Source organism: Anolis carolinensis, chromosome 6 (genome assembly GCF_035594765.1).
Source record: "Anolis carolinensis isolate JA03-04 chromosome 6, rAnoCar3.1.pri, whole genome shotgun sequence".
NCBI classification, from domain to species: Eukaryota; Metazoa; Chordata; class Lepidosauria; order Squamata; family Dactyloidae; genus Anolis; species Anolis carolinensis.
Genome location: NC_085846.1, coordinates 15,525,059 through 15,549,740, shown reverse-complemented (window position 1 = coordinate 15,549,740; position 24,682 = coordinate 15,525,059). Strand labels below are relative to the sequence as shown.

The 24,682-nt window shown below is 42.9% G+C and overlaps 1 protein-coding gene across 1 annotated transcript in view; it reads right to left on the bottom strand.

The window, feature by feature from the left end:
- prkcg (protein kinase C gamma) overlaps positions 1-24,682 on the bottom strand; it is a 68,152-nt gene that overhangs the window by 8,436 nt on the left and 35,034 nt on the right. The window contains exons 3-14 of the mRNA XM_008118445.3: positions 20,561-20,643; positions 18,616-18,727; positions 12,842-12,973; positions 10,020-10,176; positions 9,783-9,917; positions 9,318-9,405; positions 9,005-9,034; positions 8,393-8,530; positions 7,398-7,571; positions 5,892-5,983; positions 1,882-1,944; positions 882-1,020 (exon numbers count right to left, since the gene is read on the bottom strand). Coding sequence (XP_008116652.1) covers positions 882-1,020; positions 1,882-1,944; positions 5,892-5,983; positions 7,398-7,571; positions 8,393-8,530; positions 9,005-9,034; positions 9,318-9,405; positions 9,783-9,917; positions 10,020-10,176; positions 12,842-12,973; positions 18,616-18,727; positions 20,561-20,643 — 1,343 coding nt within the window. The remainder of the gene's footprint in view (positions 1-881; positions 1,021-1,881; positions 1,945-5,891; positions 5,984-7,397; positions 7,572-8,392; positions 8,531-9,004; positions 9,035-9,317; positions 9,406-9,782; positions 9,918-10,019; positions 10,177-12,841; positions 12,974-18,615; positions 18,728-20,560; positions 20,644-24,682) is intronic.

Sequence of the window (24,682 nt, the reverse complement as noted above, 5' to 3'; positions counted from 1 at the left end):
AGCACCAGTACAGCTCAAAATAAACTCCTTTTGAAATAACAGTTGATCTTCAACCAAAAGTCAGAAAACTAGAACAGAAAGTGCTAAGATGAGTCCTTCTGAGAAGTGAGTTCCACCATCCAAAAGTGTCAAATCACTGTTGGGGCAGTCCACAGAGCAGAACTATTGTTTTGGAATCAAATGTGTGTGCTTTGAGGCAAGTTTCTTCTGGAATGAGATGGTCCATAATGTCTCAGGGTCTTTAAAATTCAATGATGGCACCTTGAATCAGAATCAGATGCTTAAAACAAAGTTGCTTCAAAACTGGTGTGATATATTCCCATTGACTAGCTATTGTCAATAGCCCAGCAATTGCATTCCAGAAAACTACAGTGAACTTTTCAAGAGCAGCCCTATGTAGGCAGCATTGCTGTAATCTAGAGAGTCAATAACCAGGTCTCACGAGTCCACGGGGAAAAGAATAAGGGTCAAATGGAATTGTATGTTCATTCATTCAGTGTTCTGCTCCTTATAAGGAACTAACTGCAAAACTAAATGTGATGTGGGCACCTCCAATACTGGATGCGACCTGAGCTACAGAAAAAATGGAACAAGATAAAATAAGACAGAATTCAGATCCTCAGTTCACCCCCATACACATTTCATTGTGCAAAATTAGAATTCGGAGTGAATAAATGTGAATGCCCATAGCACCTCTCGTTTTTACACATCGTGGTTAGGAATTTGAAACCAGGGCCCTGGTGATTACACATGGCAAAAGGTCAACCTTAAAATTAGATGATGCCTGGAAGAGAATTTAGATTAGACCAGAAAGTCCTGAGATTTCTCTGGAAAAAAAACCAAGTGCTTTACTGAGAAACTCTGAATGAAAGATTCCGTACCTCTGGAGCGATGTAGTCAGGCGTTCCGCAAAAAGTCCGGGTGGTGATGCCGGGGAAAATGTTTTCTTTGCACATCCCAAAGTCTGTAATCTTAATGTGACCATCAGCATCCAACATTACATTATCCAGCTTCAAATCCCTAGGCAGAAAGGAACAAAGTGTGCAATTGGAATACTTCCTCCCAGTGGAAGGTGTCAGATTACATCTAGGCTGATGGGGCTCAAGAGGCCAATCCTGCCCTGGCCATTAAGTTCATTACACTGGAAGTGCAAATGTGCTCCAGAGGCACAGGGAGGATCATGAAAGCGTATCCCCAAAGGTTTCACGGATGGAAAGTAGGGCATATGGGGCCAAATCGTATCACAATGTGTTAAGTGTTAAAGTTAAGGAGAGGTTGCAGCAGTTTGCTTTTGCCGATGTAATATTAGACAAAGAGAGATGAAACCCTGAGATCTTGGAGGAAAGGAATGCAATTTTATGGACAGGCTAGAAGGGCTATGATATGGGACCTTTCGACTACACCAGTGGTTCTCAACCTGGGCCCCCCAGATGTTTTTGGCCTAAAACTCCCAGAAATCCCAGCCAGTTTACCAGGTGTTAGGATTTCTGGGAATTGAAGGCCAAAAACATCTGGGGACACCTGGTTGAGAGCCACTGCCCTACACAATTACAGAATTATAGTGTTGAGAGGAGCTCCATAGACCATTGGGTATATATATATACACCCTACACACACTCAATGCAGAACCCAAATTAGAGCATCCCCAGTTTACCCCCACTTTCAGTGCCATGGTTTGAATTTTGCTGGGGCACTGGAGTTATCAGGCTGAGAAGCCTAAATACCCCTGCCTTAAACTGGAAATCCCAGGACCTCACTGGATGTAACCATGGCAAGTTAAAGTGGAAGCATAGGACTATAGCTCTGCTGTATATAATGGCTCCAAGCTTCCTACATCCCAGCTGGAAAGGCAGGTAGATGGAATAGCTGTCACAGACTCACCTGTATATAATTCCTTTGTTATGTAAAAAGAAGAGACCGATTGCGATTTCTGCAGCATAAAACCTGTAGCAGAGAAGATGAAGGCAACAATGTGGCACAGACAGGATGAAGTGGGCAATTGTATGGCAAATATCCCTTTAGTAAAGGAGAAATTGGAGTGGTTCTAACACCCACAGTTTGTGCTACATTTGAAAGACCCAGGCAGACGCGTTCTTTAGGCAGTCAATCCACTTCAGTAGCAAGTGGCTCCTTCGTACTTGACGTCTGCCCTGTCAAGTACTAAAATTCGCATCAAAAATCAAAATTTGTGAAACTAGTGTGTGAATCACAATGAGAACACTTGTCATTCCAGATAGAAGTGGCAGGGACCCTGAGTGTAGGCTGGCTTCCTGTTATGTATCTAGTTTGTTTTTGTTTTTTTCAAAAACATATGTGCCACCAATACCTGGGTTGGCTGGCATGTGCAATATTGATATTATAATACCAAAGGCCACCTGAATATATTTATGCCAGCCAGCCAACTCAGGTAACACTGCAAATGTTGTATCTCGTGTATTGAAAGCCCCACTGTTTTTTTATTTAGCTCCATGAATGTGCATTATATTTTACAGAGTAATCAGATGTCAGATCCCAGTCCCAAACCTGACATATTTAAGCTAACATTTTTTGGATGGAAGTATTTTTCTACCAAAGAACACATCTGGTGTAAACTGTTGGTGGGGGAGTGCTAACAGTGTCAATATGTTAGAGGGACCCCATGAATTTCAGAGGACTTTCTAAAGCAGTGGTTCTCAACCTGTGGGTCCCAAGATGTTTTGGCCTTCAACTCCCAGAAATCCTAACAGCTGGTAAACTGGCTGGAATTTCTGGGAGTTGTAAGCCAAAACACCTGGGTTGAGAACCACTGCTCTAAAGAAACACAGGTTGAGAACCACTGCTCTAAAGCAAGGAATACTCGGAGGTTGTTTTGCCCGTTCCTTCTTCTGAAACATAGCCTGCAATACCTAGTACTCACTGGAGGTCTACCATCTAAGAACTAACTAAAGCTAATCCTGCTTAGCTTCCAAGATCAGATAGGATTTTGTGTGCACTAAATGTGAGTAAGGGGACACAGTTTGTCTGGATGCCCACCAACTTTTCTCTTTCCTTGTCTGCAATGGGAAGGCAAAAAAAGATAGGTCTCTTGTGTCAAAATTGTGAACCATTCACTTACAGTAGGCTTTTGAAATGGTCTGCATGAAATGGCATTAATTCTACAGTATAGATCAGTGGTTCCCAACCTTTTTTTCAACAGGGACCACTTAACCAGGGTCCACTTTGACCAGGGACCACTCTCCAACATTAGTACCAAAAGGATTACAAATCAGTTTTTGGTCAACTTTACATTCGGTTTGATTATTTGGGGTGCTTAATCAGAAAATTACATTAGATAGACCACATCAGCTCTAGATTATTAAATATGGTTTTCTGTGGGCAAGCAGATGGTGATGCCTGCCATAGGTGTGGGCAAAACGTCAGGAGAAAATGCTTCTGGAACATGGCTATACAGCTGGAAAACTTACAGCAACCCAGTGATTTTGGTCATGAAAGCCTTCAATAACACATAGGTAAAGGTTTTGTTGTATCTCCGCCATCACGGCCTGCTTTGCAGCAGGAGTTGGAAGTGGATTCAGAATCTGACTCAGTTTTTGGGGCCATTCAGGACTTGGATCAAAGCCCACTGCCTTTGCAGGTGCCTGAAGTTGTGGTGCCTGAGGTTGGCGTTATCAGATGTTGTTGACGCTAGGGAGGATGCCGTTTTTAATAGGAGAGAATCTTTTGCAATGGAAAGGAGGCAGACGGAGTGAGATGAAGTAAGCGCTTGGCTCTCAAGCGCACTAATGACTAACTTTCCCATGTGAATTTTGGCATGTATCAGTTCTCATTGACTTGTAGCCTTGGAATTCCCTTAAAAGTGTTTCGCTCCCTTCTCTGCGGTGTCAACTTTGCAATCCTTGGAAGAGGAGTCCGTGTTCCAGTACCTTGTTCCTTGCCTTGGTCCCGTGCCTTGTTTTCAGATTTCCAAGCCGAGTTCATGCCTAGTGACTCTCGAGTATACCTCGCCTTGTTCCTCCAGATTCCTTGCTTCCAGAGTTCCTCCTTTCCAGGTGGATTACAGTTTGTGGCTTCACGGTGCCTTGTTCATGTTCCTGTCAACTTTGGGTTGATCCTGTTTGGATGATGTTTGTGGGCTACTTTGATGGCTTGCTGGAACTATGACTTCCGTTTGTGGATTACAATTGAAAGACTTTATTGAACTCATATCTGAACCATAAGAGACATTACTTTATGGACTATTTACTCAACCGACTTTAAACTTAGTTGCTTGCATATATATATAATCTTTAATAAACTACTTTGCTTATGATCCTGCCTCCAGTGTGGTTTTCAAGGTTTTCCCCTAACATTAAGTCTAGTCATGTCTGACTCTGGAGGTGGGTGCTCATCTCCATTTCTAAGCTGAAGAGATGAAATTGTCCATAGACACCTCCTAGGTCATGTGGCCTGCATGACTGCATGGAGCGCTGTTACCTTCCTGCAGAAGCAGTACCTATTGATCTACTCAAACTTGCATGTTTTAAAACTGCTAGATTGACAGAAGCTGGGGCTAATGGCGGGAGCTCACTCTGCTCCCCAGATTCAAACCACCAACCTTTCGGTCAGCAAGTTCACCAGCTCAACGGTTTAATCCACTGCACCACCGGGGGCTCCTCAACAACACGTAGAACATTGCTAATTTTAAATAGGGTGGCATTTTAAAAATTTGAAGCAATGCAGAATATTCCATCATCCCAGAGTTTTTTCCCACTGACTCATTCTTCCCTTATTCTTCATTCATCTGTTTCACTCTCCTAAACTGACCTTGGGGCAAAGTCACCACTACACATTTCACCACGAATTTACCATTGGTCTCTACAGTCGGCCCTCCACAGTCACTGGGGATAGGGACAAAAAAAACCTTATGAAAGTTTAAAAAAAAACTGCAAACCTGCTATTTCAAAACCTGAGAGAATGTTTAGGTCTTTTAGCCTGACCCTATGATCAACTTTTGATGTAAAATAAGTGCAGAATAACAATGGAGAACCTAGGGATTCCTAGAGAACATTTTCAATTAAATTATGAATAATCAAATCTGCAAAAATCAAAATTACAAATGTGTAGGGACGACTGTATTAACATATTTTTTTTTTACTAAATAAAGCCACAGGATGGGGCTAAAGGGAACACAATACTTACAAGAAAGGAAAATGCTTTCACTATAGTTGCCAACTCGGATAAAGGACAGAGTTCCTGTGACTTTAATACTCAGCAGATCAGGGAGAAGGAAGAGGTACAGTAAAGCTCCATCAAGAAGGATGAAGGTATCTTTACCTTCCAAACCCCATCTGTCATCCACAGCTGTCTCTCCCAACACGCCAAGAGAGAGAGAGCCAGCTGCATCCTGAGGTGCAGCCACACTGTAGAATTAATGCAGTTTGACACCACTTGAATTGCAATGGCTCAATGCTATGGAATCATTGGAGTTGTAGCTTGGTGATACACAAGAAATTTTGGTAAAGAAGGCAAAATACCTTGTAAATTACAACTTCCAGAATCCCATAGCATTGAGCCATGGCAGTTAAAGTGATGTCAAACTGCATTAATGCTACAGTATAGATATACCCCCTGTCTCCAGTCCCCTCCACATCCTTTGATCAATAATAATATACTTTATTTATATTCTGCTTTGTCTCCCTGAGGGGACTCAGAGCGGATTACAAGTACACATATGGGAAACATTCAATGCCATTTGACAAAGACAGACAGTACATAGACAGAGGCAAGGCTTCTGTTTATGTACAATAGGCGGGTTTCCTAACAGAACAATAGACCAATGAGAATCTTGCCTAAGAAAGAAAGGTAGGGAACAAGAGAAGAAGGGAGGAAACAGGGGAAGGCCCCCCAAAGAAGCTCCCTGGAGACTCACGTACATAGCATGCGGTTCCTTGAATTTCCCAACCTGCTGGATGTGATACATCAGGTCTCCTCCATTGACATACTCCATTACAAAATAGAGCCGATCCTTGAAGAAGGAAAAAGCACAGTATGTGATGCACTCTAGACAGACAAGATAAAGGACTTCCAAATAATACAGGATATCTCCTTTCCTGTACACTTGGTATGTAGGAGAGGAGCGACTCAATTAACTGGTAAATTTATTTAAATCCATCCTAATTGACCAAAAATGTGTCCCAATTACTTTTTAAAAAAGCCCTCTTTTGATCAGAAATACTTTACAATCTTAAAAAAATGCATTTTCTTCTCTGAATGTTTTATTTTCTTAAACAATGCTGGCCTCTATGTATATGTGCATGCATTAGGAATAGAAAGAATATTCCAAGATATTTTAATTGACAAAAATGTGTTTCTCAGTCAGTGCCAGAATCACTAACAAGGTGAATTCTGAACTGAAGAGAATCCCCATCACTCAGGATTTATTATTAATTTATTTGCCATATTTATATCCTGACTTTCTCAACCCCGAAGGGGACTCAAGGTAGCCTTACAATAGGCAGCAATTTGATGCCATACACACATATATCAAATAAACAATTACAGTGTTCCCTCACTTATCGCGGGGGTTAGGTTCCAGGACCACCCGCAATAAGTGAAAATCCGTGAAGTAGGGACGCTATATTTATTTTGATATTTATACATTATTTTAGTAGTTATACACTATTTTAACTCTTTATCAACCAATCGTGTGTTGATAAATCACCTCCTTCTACTCCTGTTGCCACTTGGGCTCCTTTTCTCTCCCTTTGGCTTCTCCTTCCTCCCTTCCTTAGGCTGTAAACTGTAATTTTTTATGATTTATAATAGTCTTTTAGAGTTTATTGAAAAACCGCAAAACAGCGAATCCGCAAAAAGTGAATCACGAAGTAGTGAGGGAACACTTTCTCTTGTCTCTACCAGTTGTGCTTGCGAAGGAGATGGGACCGAAAGCAGGGCCTCCCCAGACAATCGTAATCTCTGAGGTGGTTCATACGTTCGGACAGGTAAGCTGGGCCGGAACCGTTTATTACACGTAAAATTCACACATAGTAGTTTTACACAGAAAATAGTGTTTTTCTAAACAGAACATAGCATTTCTGTGTTGAAATAGTATTTTATGCACAAAACTGGCAGTTTCCGGTGCCAAAAATGCTGTGTTGTGCACAAAGCACCACATGTGAATTTTCCGCAGATGTCTTCTAGTGCAAGTAGTCTTCTAAAACTGTGGTTTTTGAGGGGTTTCTTGTAGTGAGAAGAAACTTGCTAACATTAGCAAAGAATTGCACCCCTAGAATGCACCCTCAAAAGCTACAGAAAGTGTGTTTGTCCATTCTTTCAGTTGTTTTTTCTTATGTGAAAATTTTCATTGCTGATAAATAGTGCTTCAATTCATCATAGAATTAAAATGGCAAGGAGAGCCTCACTAGGTGGCCAGAGATTACCGCAGTTTGGAAGGTAGAGTGCAGTTGGGTCAGGAAGTGGGGGCGTTCCCCCATTGCCAAGACTCGCTTTTCCACCATGGTGCATTCCACATCGTCATCTTGGATGATCACATCTTTCTTGAGGATTTTAATGGCATACAGCTCATCTGTTCCACGGCGCTCTGCCAGCATCACCTGTGGGGAGAGAATCCCAAAGTCTTGAGTCTTGTGTTCACCTAGGCTAGGAGACATAGAGAGCCTGGCTCTTCTGCCTTTCCTGTGATCATTTCTTAGATCAGCTGCAAGCACCCAAGGAAGTAGGACTGCATGACTGGGGGCCCTTCTCTGACCACCCAACTAATAATATCAAAACTATAATCAAACAAGAAGCAGTAGCTGGACAGTAGCATTATTGCAAGCCATTAACAGATGTTTTTCTGATATGAAAAAGATTTGATTCCACAATGATCAAACTAGAATACAACAATGAGAGCAATGATGTTATGTCATAAGTAATAGTCACAGACAGAACTAAACTGGTGCAACTGTGCTACAAAACCATTATGTGATTTTGTTTTTCCCTGCAGCGTACAACTTACTATCAACATCCATGCTGCCTTGGGGGCTCTTAAAGTTGAAAGAAGAAAGTTTCTCAACCTCTATCTGAGCAGATAACAACCTGTCCATCCTCTTTTTTTATCATGTCAGAAACAACTTGAGAACTTACTGCAAGTCACTTCTGGTGTGAGAGAATTGGCAATCTACAGAGATGTTGCCCAGGGATGCCCAGCTGTGTTACCATCCTGCTGGGAGGCTTCTCTCATGTCCCTGCAAGCTAGAGGTGACAGACGAGAGCTCACCCTGTCTTGCGGAGTTGAACCATCAACCTTCAGGTCAGCAACCCAACCTTCAGGTCAGCAATTCAGCTAGCACAAGGGTGTAACCCATTGCACCACCGCGGTTCATTGTCCATCATCTAACCAACTCTCTGCTCAGTTGCCAAACAGCAAGCCCACCTTGCCAAAGCTGCCTTTGCCCAGCACCATAAGAAAGTTGAAGTCAGAGATGTGGAAGCGGTTGGTACCAAAGAATCCGCCACGCTTGGAATCTGTAGGGCTTGGAGATGGAGACTGGATGGGGCCATGCCGAACCTTCTGCAGGGCACACAATAATAAAGGAGGAAGGAGAGGAAACAGGGACAAGGTGAGAGACGTGAGCACCTCCAGCTGGTTTAGAGCAAGGGATGGGGGAGGTGGTTCTAAAAATGATACATTCTGCAATGTCTATAAACCCTGGTCCCAAGTAAGGATGCTCATTTCCATTATCTTTGCTATCCAGCTGTCTATTGACTTATAGTGACTCCATGAATCGCGCAGGGCTTTCTTGGGCAAGACATGTCTGTATAAGTTCCTTTCTCTAAAATACCACGCACAATCTGGTCTTCATCAGCAGTCTCCCATTCAAGTTCTAATTGGTGTTGATTTTGCTTAGCTTCCAAGATCAGGTGGGATTTGACCTTTAGGGCATTAATATGCTAGAAAACATCTCCAGAACTAATTTCTATGGACAGCAAGTGCAAAATCTCCTCCACCCCGGGGAAAAGTTGGAATTGAAGAAACTGTAGATACCTCATAGAGCTCCAGAGGGAAGTTGCAGGCCTGAAAAGTCAAAAACAGCAAGACTTGGAGGGATGAACTGGCAACTTCCATCCCGCCCGCTCTCAAGTTCAACACCACTTAGCAAGCCAGACTGCCCACTTACTCTCCTACCCCAGCTCCTAAAAGGCAAAGACGTCTGCAGGTGCTCCCTCCACCCCTTCTCCTCCTTTCCTCACAGCAGCAATCCCTTTCCCCCAGCTGAGAAGTGGTATAGGCTTTGTGGTGGAGCTGGGCTGGCACACAGTGGGGAATCAGAGGAGTGTCCAGACAGCCACATGGTTACCTCAAATTTCTGCAGCAGCCCACAGTTTTCTGCATCAGCCACAGGGACACTATAATATTCGCCCTCCTCCTGATTGAGCAATTTGTACCTGGGACAGCAACGCAGACAGGGACACCGGGCAGGGAGAGGAAGGGAGGTGAACAAGAGGAAGGCGGGATGGTGGAGAAGAAGAAAGTGGTGGGAATGAGAGAAGAGAGTTAAGAAGAAATGGAAGTAAAAGTGAGAGATTTGATGGGTAAGATTAGACAGAAGATAGAGATAGATAGATAGATAGATAGATAGATAGATAGATAGATAGATAGATAGATAGATAGATAGATGATGGAGCCATCCAGGCAGACAGATAAAACCCCAAAAAGACACCAAGACGGAGGGGGAAAGAGAGAGAAAATGAACCACTGGTGTCCCATCAGCTGCCAATCATTCTTTTCCACCTTTGCTTCTGCCCCCCAAGTGTCCCCTTACCAGCCTTCCAACGGGCCCTTGAAAAGCTCTGAGACCCCAAAGGACATGGCTCCCATGAAATCATTGCGGGTTGTCCGGTCCCAGTCCCACACCTCAATGGAGAGCCGCCGTTCCATGTCACCTGGCTGCAGGGTGCTGGCCAGATAGAAGAAAAGGGTCACAGAGCAAAAACAGGTAAATATAGATACACCCCTCAAAACTTTCCACTTCCACCCTTTTCCTAACACCTGCACTTACAAAATGAAGGTTTCATTCCATACTGGATTGAGTGTGGATCTCACTGTCCGGGTCTTTTGCTTCGTCTGGTTTTTAGGGTCGGGAATGAGCTTGATTTTCACATAGGGATCCGAGAGCCCATTGGGATCCATTGGGATCAAGTTCAGTGCTTCCAAAACTGATAAAAAAAGGGGGAAAAGGGAGGAGGGGGATACAGTATTAGCTTTTAACAGAATATTAGCTTCCAGCAGGGTTAGTATCAAAGGAACACATGAGTAGGCGGGAAGACAGGCCTCCTGCATTTTCTTGTAGGCGGAGGGAGGAGGTTCTCCTGGCTTCCATCCCCAGCCACCTGCTGCGGGCCAAGAAAGTTTCTGAGGCAGCAATTGCCACCGCCTTCATATGCGGAGTGGTGGGGTGGGAGAGGACATAAAGGAGATAGTAAAGGGATGGGTAAGGAAATCCCCTTCTGTCATGAAAAATACAGTGATGGCTTTCTTCCCACCACCTACATGCTAGATTCCTGGATGAGGGAGAAAAGAAAGAGAGAGAAAACATGCAAGAGAAGGTGTGAAAAACACAGGCGGGGGATGTCAAGTTCTGCAGCTTGGAATAGAAGCCAAGCATCCTTCATCATCGCCACCACTACCATCATCGTCATCGTCATCACAGCTCTCCAGCTCCAGCCCTCTTGCTCCCTTGCAGTTTGCTACCTGTTGGGACTTTCTTCGCTTCTGAAAACATCAAGGTGGCTTCCTAAGTAAGTCAGCCTTATCATCTGAGCTGACTCTTAATCATAATCATGAGAATAGAAACGCATGGCAGATGGTTCAGTAATAAGGAGAGTAAACATACTGAAATCAAGGGGCCTTAAGCTCATAATAACTTGGTATCCGTTGACATCTACTGGGTTTTGATTCCAGGGCTCCTCGTAGATAGATACCAACATTCATATTATATACAATGGTAGAGTAAAATGCTGTCCCTTATTTAAAAAAAATGTCAAAATCAAGGTTTGTTCTTCTGGAATTAAAAAAAATTAAACCATAGAGGATTAAATCTGCATAGTTTTGTTGTTATGTTCCTTCAAGTCTGACTTCTGTTTCTCTGAGTCACATCTGACTTACAGCCATCCCCGCCAAGGCTTTTCTTGGCAAGATCTGTCCACAGGAGATTTGCCATTTCAGACCTTTTGCCCAAGGTCTGAAATAGGAATCAAAATCTATGCCATGCTGGCTCTCAACAACTAACTTACATCCCATTGATTTCAGCATGTCTGCTCTAAGAATAATGAAGTCTGGGTCCAACCTGTTTTCTTGTTATTGTAATTATACAGCACTATTAGCACTATTACGTTGAGACAGAAAGGGGGGGGAAAAGAAATATACAGAATGAATTATGTGAATAAAGGCACTCAGAGTGATGTACATTTGTGCATAAACATACAGAAATATTCTACACCAAGGAAGGCTCAGTACCATAGGCAAATTAAGCTGAATCCTGTGACCTTTATGTGAAGAACATTCTGCATGGAATATGCAAATTGAATGGGTATTTATATAATTTATTCAATCCCTGTCTGTGATAAGGAGGCAATAAAAAACTGTACAAAATTCCAATTTTATATCACTGGAGGTCTCTACTATTTCAGCTAGTATTATCTGACTGGGATGCAGAATGGCTTAATTATGCCAGAAGTTACTTCGAGTTTTGCTGGCTAGGGATTTTTGGAAACTAAAGCTCCCTGAAATAATATTTCCAAGCTCTTTGCACAACATGCCTCATTTGCATGAACTATCTATATTATCTATCTGTCTATCTATCTATCTATCTATCTATCTATCTATCTATCTATCTATCTATCTATCTATCTATCCATTCATTCAGGATTGCCGGATCCTGGCACTGAAAAATGATAACATGTTTTAGAAGAGGAAAATTCCCAGTTAAAAGATCTCATTGGGTTCCTCTTCTCACTAAAAATGCCAACCCAACCACTACTCAAAACCATGCGCTTGACCCATATAGATCTGCCAACTCCAAATTCCTGCAGACCAATGGTTCCCAATCTTTGGGCCTCCAGGTGTTTTAGACCTCAGTTTCCACACTTCCTAACAGCTGGTAAGTTGGCTGGGGTTTCTGGGAGTTGAAGTCCAAAACACCTGGAGACCCAAGGGTTGGGAACCACTGCTGTAGACTCATCTTCCATATTTTCAATGCTAACAGTTTACAGACAGATAATGCTACAACCCTGTGCTTTCTGCTCATAAATGCCTTTGGGTTGAATTCACAGTGAATTGCACAGCACAATTTAATATGCACACAGACCAAAGTTGTGGCTCTAGGATCCTTAAGATGTTGCTGGACTCCAGTTGCCATCATTCCTATTCACTGGCCTTCCTGGGAGTTGCAGTTGAGAGAAACTAGATGGCCAAAGGTTTTCCACTTATGATATGTGATCGACAACAACCTATTTATGAAGAATCTAAACAGTAAGGAAGTTTGGCCGTGGCCTTGCGTCATCCCTATCACACATACTTAAAATGAGAGGCAATGAAGAGCAACATGAAAGCAAAGGATCTTCATTTATCTCACCAAATACCTGTGCACACAGAACCATTGTGAAATGTTATTTAAAAGATAGAATAGACGGATCTACAATCTTTCTAGAAGCCACTCGACAGCTAGAGAACCACCACATAAAAGACCCTGTTTCCAGCTCCCTTCCACACGGAAGTGCCTAGAGTGCATGATACAAGACTTACAATGAAGATACAAGACTTCCTATGGAAGCAGGGAATCCTATTCCTACCTCGGTTCACCTAAACTGGACATCCCCTTACCGGTCACACGGATCTCATCGCTCCCAAATGTCTCGATGCTGAGTTTCAGGCGCCCCCGGCGTTCTGTGTGGTCCACCCCACACAAACTCGGCACACAATGGACGCAACGTTTGTGCACATTCATTTCACAACCTGCAAAGGGCAAAAGCTGTTAGCAGGGATCAGGCAAGAACAAAATTTCATATGAGATCTGCAACTTTAATTAAATAATGAATTGGGTGGATGAATTGACTTTTTAAAAAATGGAACAACATATGATTAATCAAAAATGCACCCTTTCCTCAGAAAGCAGTTTCTTTTTTTAAAAAAACAAGTGCAAGATTTAGGAAATCTATGAGAAGAAGTTTCAATTTCAAAGCAGCATTCCTCTTTCACTGTCTCACCTTGGATATAATGTCTCCGCCTGCTGCAATATGTACATATGTTGTATAAATAAATATTATTATGATTTATGCTTATTTTCATGGATATAATAACCTTGGGAGCCCCCAGTGGCACAGTGGATTAAACTGCTGAGCTGCTGAATTTACCAGCTGAAAGGTCAGCAGTTCAAATCCAGGGAGTGTGGTGAGCTCCTGCTGTTAACCCCAGCTTCTGCCAACTTAGGAGTTCGAAAAAATGGCAATGTAAGTAGATCAATAGGTTCCGCTCTGGCGGGAAGGTAATGGTGCTCCATGCAGTCATGCTGGCCACATGACCTACAAACAATGGCAGCTCTTTGGCTTAGAAATGGAGATGAGCACCAACTCCCCAGAATTGGACTCAACTAGACTTACTGTCAGTGGAAAACCTTCACCTTTAATAACCTTCCGTAAAGACTTGACAACTTGGATGTTCCAATGTGCCTTTGAATGACAGTTTAGCCCTGATTAGGTTCTGCCCAGCCCTCATTTATGGTTTGGCTTTTCAGCATTTTACTCCCAGCCCCAGCCCTATAGTCTGCATTTTGCACAAGACCTCTTGAATTGAAACATACCCACTTTTTCCAACGACTGCTTGTAATGCTGGTTGATGAGTTTTATTATATTTTTACTTTTCTGGTTTTAATTTGTTTAATTGCATTGTTTATTTGTTATATGCTTTTAATTATGTTTTACTTTGTAATCCTTGTTTATACTGGTCTTAGGCCCCATGTAGGCCACCCCGGGTTATAAGAATAAAGTTATTATTATTATTATTGTTTTGTATTATTATTGTAAACTGAGCACATCTATGGAAGATCTTTTTCACGCTAAACTCTGAATGCAGAGGAAAATTTGTCAGAGACTACCAACACAAAATCATAGAATAATAGAGTTGGAAGACACCACATGGGCCCCTGCCATACAGGAAAAGCACATCAAAGTATCTCTGATAGATGGCCTCCAAAGAAAAAGCTTCCACTACAGTCCGAGGCAGGGAGTTCCACTGCTGAACAATTCTTACAATCAGGAAGTTCTTCCTAATGTTCAGGTAGAATTTCCTCTCCTGTAATTTGAACCCATTGCTCCAAGTCTGAGTTTCCAAGGCAGCAGAAAGCAAGTCTGCTTCCTCTTCCTTATGACACCCTTTCACATATTTATACATGACTATCATGTCTCCTCTCAACTTTCTCTTTTGCAGGCTAAACAAACCCAGCTCTTTAAGATGCTCCTCATAGAGCATGGTCTCCAGACTTTTGGTCATTTTAGTTGCCCTCCTCTGGTTGTCAAGCTGGTTGTCCAGCTTGTCAACAAATCTTCTGAATGTAATTATTTGTTAACAAAAGAAAAAGTGCATTAAAGTCCTATTTCTGTGGAATTGCTACCATCCCTTCAGAAGAAGACATTGAAATTCAGAACATTCAAGGACAGGAAGGCTTGAACATCAATAATCCAATTTGGCACTGGAGGTACAAGGAAAATATTCTAAAAATGGTTTCTTCCAATCAATTGATAAAATGGATTAAAGGACTCCGATTCAGAGAATTAATCAACTAAAATGCAATGGCGCGACAGGCATTACATCTACCTCTTCTGACATTTCACTAGAGAGACAAGATCGATTCTGGCTGTGTTTTTATGCCTGTTTGAGAGAACATTTAATCAAATTTGGCAAGTTCATTGAGGACTGTTCTCCATTTCTAGGAGGAATGACTGCAACAATTTACCTTAAATCTATGGGAGCAGAAACACAGAGCATATTAATAAGCTGCTGCTTATGAACATACTCAATAGCCCAAAGCTTTTCATGCAAGTCAATGTGATGGATTGGCAGGGGGTTTTGTTTCCTCGTTGTGCCAGGGTTTGGCACCAGATATATGCCCAGTGACTACAACTGTTTTGTTCCTTCCTTTCCTCCTAGAAACTTGCCAATGGCTGATGGACTGGCTACATCATGTAGACCACCATTCGATTTAGTGCTACTGTATAGAATCATAGCGTTGAAAGAGACCTTGTGGGCCATCCAGTCCAACCTCATGCCAAGAAGCAGGAAATTGCATTCAAAGCACCCCGACTGCCTTGAAGCCCTAGTTTCAAGAAGTCCCACACATCAGCCTTTCTCATTTGTAATCCCAAGACTGCCACTGCCCACTTCCCATCTTGCAACATCAGCATCCTCCAGAGTGGGCAAAAATGCTAAAAACAAGATTCTAGTCTGCATCAATAGGAATAGGAACGGATTATTATCTTGATCCCTCGCAGTCTGGTTTTAGGCCTGGTCACGGAATGGAGACAGCTTTGGTTGCCTTGGTGGATGAACTCTGCAGAGGACTAGAAAGGCGGAGTGTGTCTCTGCTGGTTCTCTTGGACATCTCAACAGCTTTCAATACCATTGACCATGGTATCCTTCTGAATCAGCTCTCCTGAATAGGTCTTGGGGGCATTGCGTTGCAGTGACTCTGCTCCTTCCTGGAGGGTCAGACCCAGATGGTGATGCTGGGGGACACCTGCTGAGATCCCTGATCATTGTCCTGTGGGGTCCCTCAAGGTTCTATTATTTCCCCCATGCTTTTCAACATCTACATGAAACCACTTGGTGAGGTCATTGGGTGCCTTCTCTACGCAGATGACACACAACTCCTAGTCTTTTTCACACAACTCCTAATTCCAAGGAAGCTCCCCGGATCCTAAACCAGTGCCTGGCAGCTGTGACAGATTGGATGAGGGTCAACAAGCTGAGGCTTAATCCAGACAAGACAGAGGTCCCCCTGGTCAGTTGTGGGGCTGATCGGGGTATAGGGTGGCAAACTGTGCTCGACGGGGTTACACTCTCCCTGAGGACACAGGTTCACAGTTGGGGTTCTCCTGAATTCATTGCTGATTCTTGAAGCTCAGGTGTCAGCGGTGACCGGGAGGGCCTTCGCACAGTTAAAACTTATGCACCGGCTGTGACCATACCTCGAAAAGCCTGACTTGGCTACGGTGGTCCACACCTTAGTTACATCCAAAATGGACTGTTGTAATGCATTCTACATGGGTCTGCCTCTGAAACTGCAGTTAATGCAAAGATCAGCAGCCAGATTACTAACAGGGGCAAGCTTTGGGGAGCATACCATGCCCCTTTTAAAGCAGCTCCACTGGCTTACAAGTTTCCAGGCCCAATTCAAAGTGCAGGTGATTACCTATAAAGCTCTATACGCTTCAGGCCCAACCTATATTTGAGACTGCATCTCCTTCTATGAACTGGCACAGGCATTGAGATTTGCCAGGGAGGCCCTTCTCTTGGTCCCACCACCATCTCATGTACGCTTGGTAGGGACGAGAAAAAGGGCCTTCTCAGCGGTGGCTCCTTGGCTCTGGAATACTCTCCCTAGAGAGAATAGGTTACCCCCCACTCACCAGGCCTTTTGTACAAGTTTGAAAATATGGCTTTTTAGACAGGCCTTTGACCTTGTGTAATCTATGACCAGTTTTGAGGCTCCAACGATTGCGCCAGCTTTTTCCCTGCAGCTTAAGTGGCTGAGGGGGAAAAGGAAGGGGCCTGAGGCTATTAGGAATTGTGGAAGTCCAAAACTCCTGGAGGGCCGAAGTTTGCCCATGCCTGCCTTAGAGTATGGTGGAGTCTCCTCCTTCTCTGGAGGTTTTTAAAACAGACTGGATGGCCATCTGTCAGGAGTGCTTTGGTTATGTATTCCTGCATAACAGAATGGGGCTGAATTGGATGGCCCTTCAGGTCTCTTCCATCTCTGCGATTCTAGGGCTGTAGCAAGTGTGCATATGGGCATGAGTTTAGCTGACATTAATCATTACAAAATCCTATTGAATTGCGTGAAACAGTTTTTCTGTGTGTGCAAAAAAAGTAAAAGTTGGGAGAGCTGATTGTAGCATGAGGGGAGAAAGAAGAAGCTATCGTCAAATAGACACTTACTATCTGGGTACAACTGCATAGCTAGAATCTTTCTCCTTAATGCACTTGCTTTCTCTTTTAACACTTTTTCCTTGGGGAAATATTCCACAACGGTATATCTCCACCTCCCACCTGCAGTGTGAAGTGGTACGCTCCATTCTACCACCTCAGGAATCTTCCAGCTCATCATGCTGCATATATATATGATCCAGCCTAAATCACAACTAATTTTAACTAGAATGAGGCCACCATCCTGCATAATATACTCAACGCCTTATCAGTCTACTTTGTAAGACTAATTGACATTTATAGAGCACTTCTCTAAAGTGCTCTAAGAGAGACACAGAAGGGAGTTGAATACAGTTTCCCCAACAACTAAGACATCTGCAACGCGGAAGTAATGATGACACTCAACCAGCCTCCTCAAACACAGGTGTGCTGGACTACAATCTCCACAATCCCCAGGCTCCACAGGCTTGGGGCATGGTAACTGGGTGATGGGAAATGCAATCCGACATATATATATAGAGTGCTAAGATGTGGAAAAGCTGGCTTAGTATAATTATTTCTCCCATGTTTTGAATGTCCTAGAAAAGATCTATATTACACAGTTATACCGACTTAATCCCACTCGAACTGTCATACATTTATCCTGCAGTATCACAGAATTTGTAGTTTGACTTACATTGGTTAGTATTCTCTAGCAGAGAAATCTAAATCATTTGCCACACTAACAATCCCATATTTTCATAGGATAAAGCCGTGATAATAAAAATGGGATGACACTGTTATAATTGTGTGATTGAGACACTCCTATTGATGCAAGCCAAAATCCGTTGGCTTTTTTAGCCGCTGCGAGTTAAACTGCTGAGCTGCTGAATCCAGGGAGTGGGGTGAGTTTCCACTGTTAGCCCCAGCTTCTGCCAACATAGCAGTTTGAAAACATGAAACTAAAGCAGAATGATAGTGCTATAATTCTGTAGTGTGTTGTGGCCAGGAGCAGGCAACTGTAGAAGAGGAAGGAGCCCTTGCTTGCCCCTTACTGCCCCCCAATCCTTCCTCTTCGAAAAAACCAGGCAAAACTGGCACACTCCACATAACAGAAAATTATGTTGTATTGCTTTTGCTAATATTGCAGAGGGGGGTCTTGTATGAAGAAGGATTCTGTGGAAATATTACTATGTTCTTCAGTAGATCTGAGTTATTGGTAGGTTGGGTAGAAATTGCTGGAAAAAATAAAATGTGAGAAGAGGTCTGAAAGTTGGTGAACATTAGAGGAACTTCAGGAGCACATTTTCCATCATGAAGAACCTGAGAATTTACATTTGGAGCTCATTGTTTGTACTCTCCAGGGTGCAACAATGTTTGGATGAAATAAGCCTTCTCTCTCCTCTGGATTGCCCATGGCATAGCCTGCCTTTCTGGTACAATGAGACCGCACAGTTTCAGTGGAGGACTTTACTCACAGGTGCATTTCATTCCCTGGTGGACCAGCCCATAAAGAAGAGAGCCACAGTGATCGCAGAAGGTTGGGCTGCTGTAGCTGTGGGATTTGAACTTATGCTTGCTTCGAGGATCCTATAAAAAGAGAAAAAAACACAGGTGCAAATCACAATGAGGATGAGACCTGGAACTATTCTCTAGTGTACAGACATCATATGGACCTTTCCCCACTTCCATTCTTACGACCTCTAGAGCAGTGGTTCTCAACCTTCCTAATACCACAACCCCTTAATACAGTTCCTCATGTTGTGGTGACCCCCAAACATACAATTATACTTCATAACTGTAATTTTGCTACTGTTATGAATCGTAATGTAAATATCTGATATGCAGAATATATTTTCATTCACTGGACCAATTTGGAACAAATGCCCAATACATTCAAATTTGAACACTGGTGGGGTTGGGTGGGTTGATTTTGTCACTAGAGAGTTGCAGTTGCTGGGATTTATGGTTAACCTACAATCAAAGAACATCCTGAACTCCATCAAAGATGAAATTGAACCAAACTTGGCACATAGAACTCCCATGACAAACAGAAAATACTGGAAGAGTTTTGAGTTTTGGAGTTGTAGTTCACCTACATCCAGACAGACTCCACACCTACATCTGTGGAGTCAAGCAAAGATGGATCTGGACCAAACATGGCACAAATACTCAATATGCCCAAATTTGAACACTGGCAGAGTTTGGGGGAAATAGACCTTGACATTTGGGAGTTGTAGTTGGTGGGATTTATAGTTCAGCTACAATCACAGTTCACCCTTGAACCCCACCAATAATAGAACTGGGCAAATTGGGCTTTTGGTGGTAGGATTCACCATCAGTTTCCAAAAAGGAAAAGGACAGAAGAAGAGATCTTCAGGCTTCTCTGCTAAAGGGGTTCCTAAGACCATCAGAAATATGTGTTTTCTGATGGTCTGACACCCCCTCAAGACCATCCCCCCAGGGTCCGAACTCCCAGGTTGAGAAACACTGCTCTAGATAGTAGTGGTTTTATCGTGAATGAATACTCTATGACTGTCCAGATTTGAGAGGGACCATCCCTATTAATCCTCTGTTGTTCCATTTTTGAAGCTGCTTTTATAATGCTCCAGTTCCTCAATCCTCTTCGGAACTTCCTCTTTTGTCCACAGCTTACCTCAATTGCTGCAAACTGAACTCAGAATCAAAAATACTCTGTGCTCAGTTAATAAAGGAGGAAAGGGAAGAAGGAAGAGGAATCTTTCCCTTCCCTATATATACAAACAAAAGCAAATAGGTGCATGTTCTTATTATTTTAACATTTTTTGCCATCTTGAACACATTTTGTTCTTCCTTGTACACATTTGCCTTGTTCTTCCTCTCTGAAATGTTGGAAGACATGAAAATGCATATGAGGAGATATCATGGTGGGGGAAATAGAGCAGCTGCAACCAGTGCCTCCATCATGTGAAATGTAAATACAGAAAGAAAACAACCAATTTTCCCATGCAGATTTCAGCACAACCAGATCACAAGTTTGCCCCCTCCCCCTCCGCCAAATAACTCTTTACTCCGAAGCTCTGATCACAACCACAGAGGCCTCTGAAGTCGCATGACTTGTGCTTCTGCCTAAGGGCACGTCCAGCGCTGGCTGTGCAAATGTGTGCCATCGAAGGAACAAGACAGATGAGGCAAGCCAGCCCTGTCATCCTTCCCTAGAATTCCAGGTCAAGGACAAGGGAAATGGGACACTGAGCTGCATGAGGATATCTGCTCCCTCTGTCTGTTGTATAAATAGCAAGGAAACCGGGACGCTCACCTGGAGTGGAGGAGAGACCCAAAGTGCTGTCCCAACCCCCGCCCACAACATTGTTCCCATTAAGACTGTACTCATCTCTCTGAGAACCACAAAGTCCCAGTGTTCCCAGTAGGGGTGCCACTTACATCTGTCTGGGGTCCTTTCCCAGCTCCAGGACACTCGAAAGTGACAAATTCGTGGCATCTCTTGTGAACAACAAAGCTGCACACTGAGAAGGGAATAGAGAAAGGAAGAAAAGTTTATTAGGGAAACAAAGGATAGACGGGGGTGCTAAATTTCACAAAGGAAAGGAGAAAAAGAAAATAAAGAGTAGATAAAAGGACAAAAAGAGTGAAAGAAAGTTTTAAAAATAGTCTTGTTATTCTTTATGAGAGAGAATGCTGCATCAAGACCATAAATGTATCAGAGATCTGACTGCAGAAAACACAAAAACATTGACTTATGCAGCTAAATCAAGCCATCAAACCCAATACCATTGTCAAAGGCTTTCATGGCCGGAATCACTGGGTTGCTGTGAGTTTTCCAGACCGTGTGGCCATGTTCCAGAAGCATTCTCTCCTGACATTTTGCCCACATCTATGGTAAAGAAGATCTCACAACCTCTAAGGATGCCTGCCGCCTTGAGTCCCCTCCGGGGTGAAAAAGGCAGGGTATAAATGGGGCAAATAAATAAATATATGTGGGCGAAACAGCAGAAGAGAATGCTTCTGAAACATGGACATACAACTTGGAAAACTCACAGCAACCCAAACCCAATAACATATGGGAATGGCTTTTCAGAGTCCCTTTTCTCCTTCTATCATTACGTTGATGATGGTGATTTATATCCCACCTCAATGAGACTGAAAGCAGCTTAAAAAATCAAATCACACAAAGTTACAAGCTGGCATTCAGCATTTGATGAAGGGATAACTTTGACATAGCAAAGGGAAGAGAAAGAGGAAAAATCAGAATGAAAAGACAAACGGGAATAAAAGGAAGTTTTTAAAATCTTGTTCTTTATTGAGGAGAATTTTACACCAAGGCCACAAGTTTGACAGCACATAAGAGAAAAATGCTGCCTTCCACTAAATCAAGCCATCAAACCAGTAACATCTGTTCTAGCTGACAGTGGCGTCTCAGGGTCCCTTTCCTATTACTATCATTACATTGATGATTATGATGATTTATATCCAAGCTTCTTGGGACTGGAAGCAGCTTTTAAAAAATAAAATCACACAAAGTTACAAGCTGGCATTCAGTTATCAATTTGTAACCTTGAGTTAGAAATTCAAACTGGTCTCCACTCAATAGGATTATATAGTCTTATTGGAAACCAGGATAAATGACACCAGTCCACCTTGAGAGTCAGTAGCCTAGGTAAAGGAGATCTGTTTGTATTGTCAAAGGCTTTCATGGCCAGAATCACTGGGTTGCTGGGAGTTTTCCGAGCTGTATGGCCGTGTTCCAGAAGCATTCTCTCCTGACATTTCACCCACATCTATGGTAGGCATCCTCAGAAGTTGTGAGATCTGTTGGAAACTAGGCAAGTGGGGTTTATATATCTGTGGAATGTCCAGGATCAGCTAACACCTTTCAACAAAGGACTCCCCCAGGCAAGAATCAGTCAGGCTTGGAAGCTGCAAGGCCATTCAATGCTAATCAAGGTGGCCAATTTCAATATTCACACTTGCCTCGAGCAGACAAGAGTTCTTTCTCCCGCCCTGGATATCCAACTCTATGATTCCACCCTCCTACTGCCAGAAAGCAAGCCTTCACCCAATGCAGCTTCTGGCTCATAAGACAGACTTGGGAGCTGTAGCCAAGAAATGTTACTTATTATGTCTCCATAAGTTAGCAGAAGATCTGGGATACTGGTGACATTTATCAGTGTAAGTATTAAAATGATGGTGACAGTTATTAATGTGACTCTTAAAAGATAATTATACTATCAATAGATAATAGATATGGTTTTTGGCATTTACAGTCACTACAGCCAATTAGAATCGTATTATCACTCATAAGCCTGGGGTTAGTGGGAAGAGAGAGATGCGATACCTTTATCGCCTCACTATTGGCACAGGGCCTGCCTGAAATGGTCCTGTGGGATAGAAGCTGGTATTATATGCACATGAGTACTTGTGGAAGACCTGGCTGCACGGCGGAAAAGATTTATAGGCCTACTCATAGGCACAAGTATTATTTATTATTCAAGGCATTCGTTTATTGCTTTTCGACCTTCGAAGACTCCCAAGGTGATACACAATCAATAAAAGCACTTTGAAAACACAAAATAACTACAGTTGCATTGCTAAAATAGAAGAAGATTCCAGACAACCCACCCTGCCTATCCCTGCTCAATGTTATGCCCTCCAAATATCCCAATTTGGAAGGGAAGGTACCAATTGAACCTTTGTTGACCCACTTTTTCAGCTACTTTTAAAAATGTCCCGGTTTCTCTCACCTCCTCCCACTTTTCCCCTTTATCCTCAGCTTACTCCAATTAACACCAACTGAGTGCAAACTGTAGAAGTGGTTTGCACTCAGTCAGCTCAATAAACCCAACTGGGAGAAGAGAGATGGAGTGGGAGGAATACTGCCCATCTGTTCTTCCTTATCAACAAATTTGACCACACACTGAAATGTTGGAAGGTATTCAGTGCCAGCCTGAGAGAGACTAGAGTTTGGTATCGCATTAGATCCTCTTGATATCTGGCAAAGAGCAACAAATCAAGTTTTACAAAGTAGCCCTAGACAACAGTGCCTAGACTATATTACTGAAATAAATAAAATGTGCAGTATCTTGTATTGAAACACTGAGAAGGGTACGGGTTGTGAACCTAATGTATAACATGTGACTTCTGAAAGATTCCGCGTGAGTTTTGTGTGTTGTGTATGTCATGTTATAAACTTGCAAAGGCCAAAGAACTGTTTTTGTAAGGCATTTTAAGACAATGTGTTGTCGAAGGCTTGAATGCCCGGAATCACTGGGTTGCTGTGAATTTTCCAGGCTGTATGGCCATGTTCCAGAAGCATTCTCTCCTGACGTTTTGTCCACATCTATGGCAGGCATCCTCAGAGGTTGTGAGATATATTGGAAGCTAGGTCAGTGAGGTTTATATATCTGTGGAAAGTCCAGGGTGGGAGAAATAACTCTTGTCTGAGGTAAGTGTGAATGTTGCAATTAATTACACTGATTAGCACTGAAAAGCCTTGCAGCTTCAAAGCCTGGCTGATTCCTGCCTGGAGTAACTCCTTTGTTGGGAGGTGTTAGCTGGCCCTGATTGTTTCCTGTGTGGAATTCCTGTTTTCTGAATCTTGTTCTTTATTTACTCTCCTTATTTTAGAGTTTTTTAAAAAAAAAATTGGTAGTCAGATTTTGTTCATTTTCATGGCTTCCTCCTTTCTGTTGAAATTGTCCACATGGTTGTGGATTTCAATGGCTTCTCTATGTAGTCTTGACATGATAGTTGTTAGAGTGGTCCAGCATTTCTGTGTTCTCAAATAATATGCTGTGTCCAGGTTGGTTCATCAAGTGCTCTGCCATGGCTGTCTTCTCTGGGTGAGTTAGTCTGCATTGCGTTTCATGTTCCTTGATTCATGTTTGGGCAATACTACGTTTGGTGGTCCCTATGTAGACTGGTCCACAGCTGAATGGTATACGGTAGACTCCTGCAGAGATGAGGAGATCCCTCTTGTCCTTTGCTGAGAGTAGCATCTATTGGATTTCTTAGTGTCTTGTTTTAAGACAGTAGTATTGGATCCTGGGGCCCCTGGTGGCACAGTGTGTTAAAGTGCTGAGCTGCTGAACCTGTGGACCAAAAGGTCCCAGGTTCAAATCCCAGGAGCGGAATGAGCACCCGCTGTTAGCCCCACTCCTGCCAACCTAGCAGTCCGAAAACATGCAAATGTGAGTAGATCAATAGGTACCACTCTGGCGGGAAGGTAACGGTCCTCCATGCAGTCATGCCAGCCACATGACCATGGAAGTGTCTACGGACAACGCTGGCTCTTCGGCTTAGAAATTGAGATGAGCACCAACTCCCCAGAGTCGGTCACGACTGGACTTATCGTCAGGGGAAAACCTTTACCTTTACCTTAGTATTGGATCCTAATATTGCTCTGATAAAGAGAAACGAATAGGTACTAATAGTATTAATAGGAAAGGAAGACTGAAAACTTTCTGAAAGTCCTCCAAATAGTACAGAAATTATTTGAAGAATATGGGTGCAAACTAACCACGCTATGTGTGAATTTTTAAAGAACCT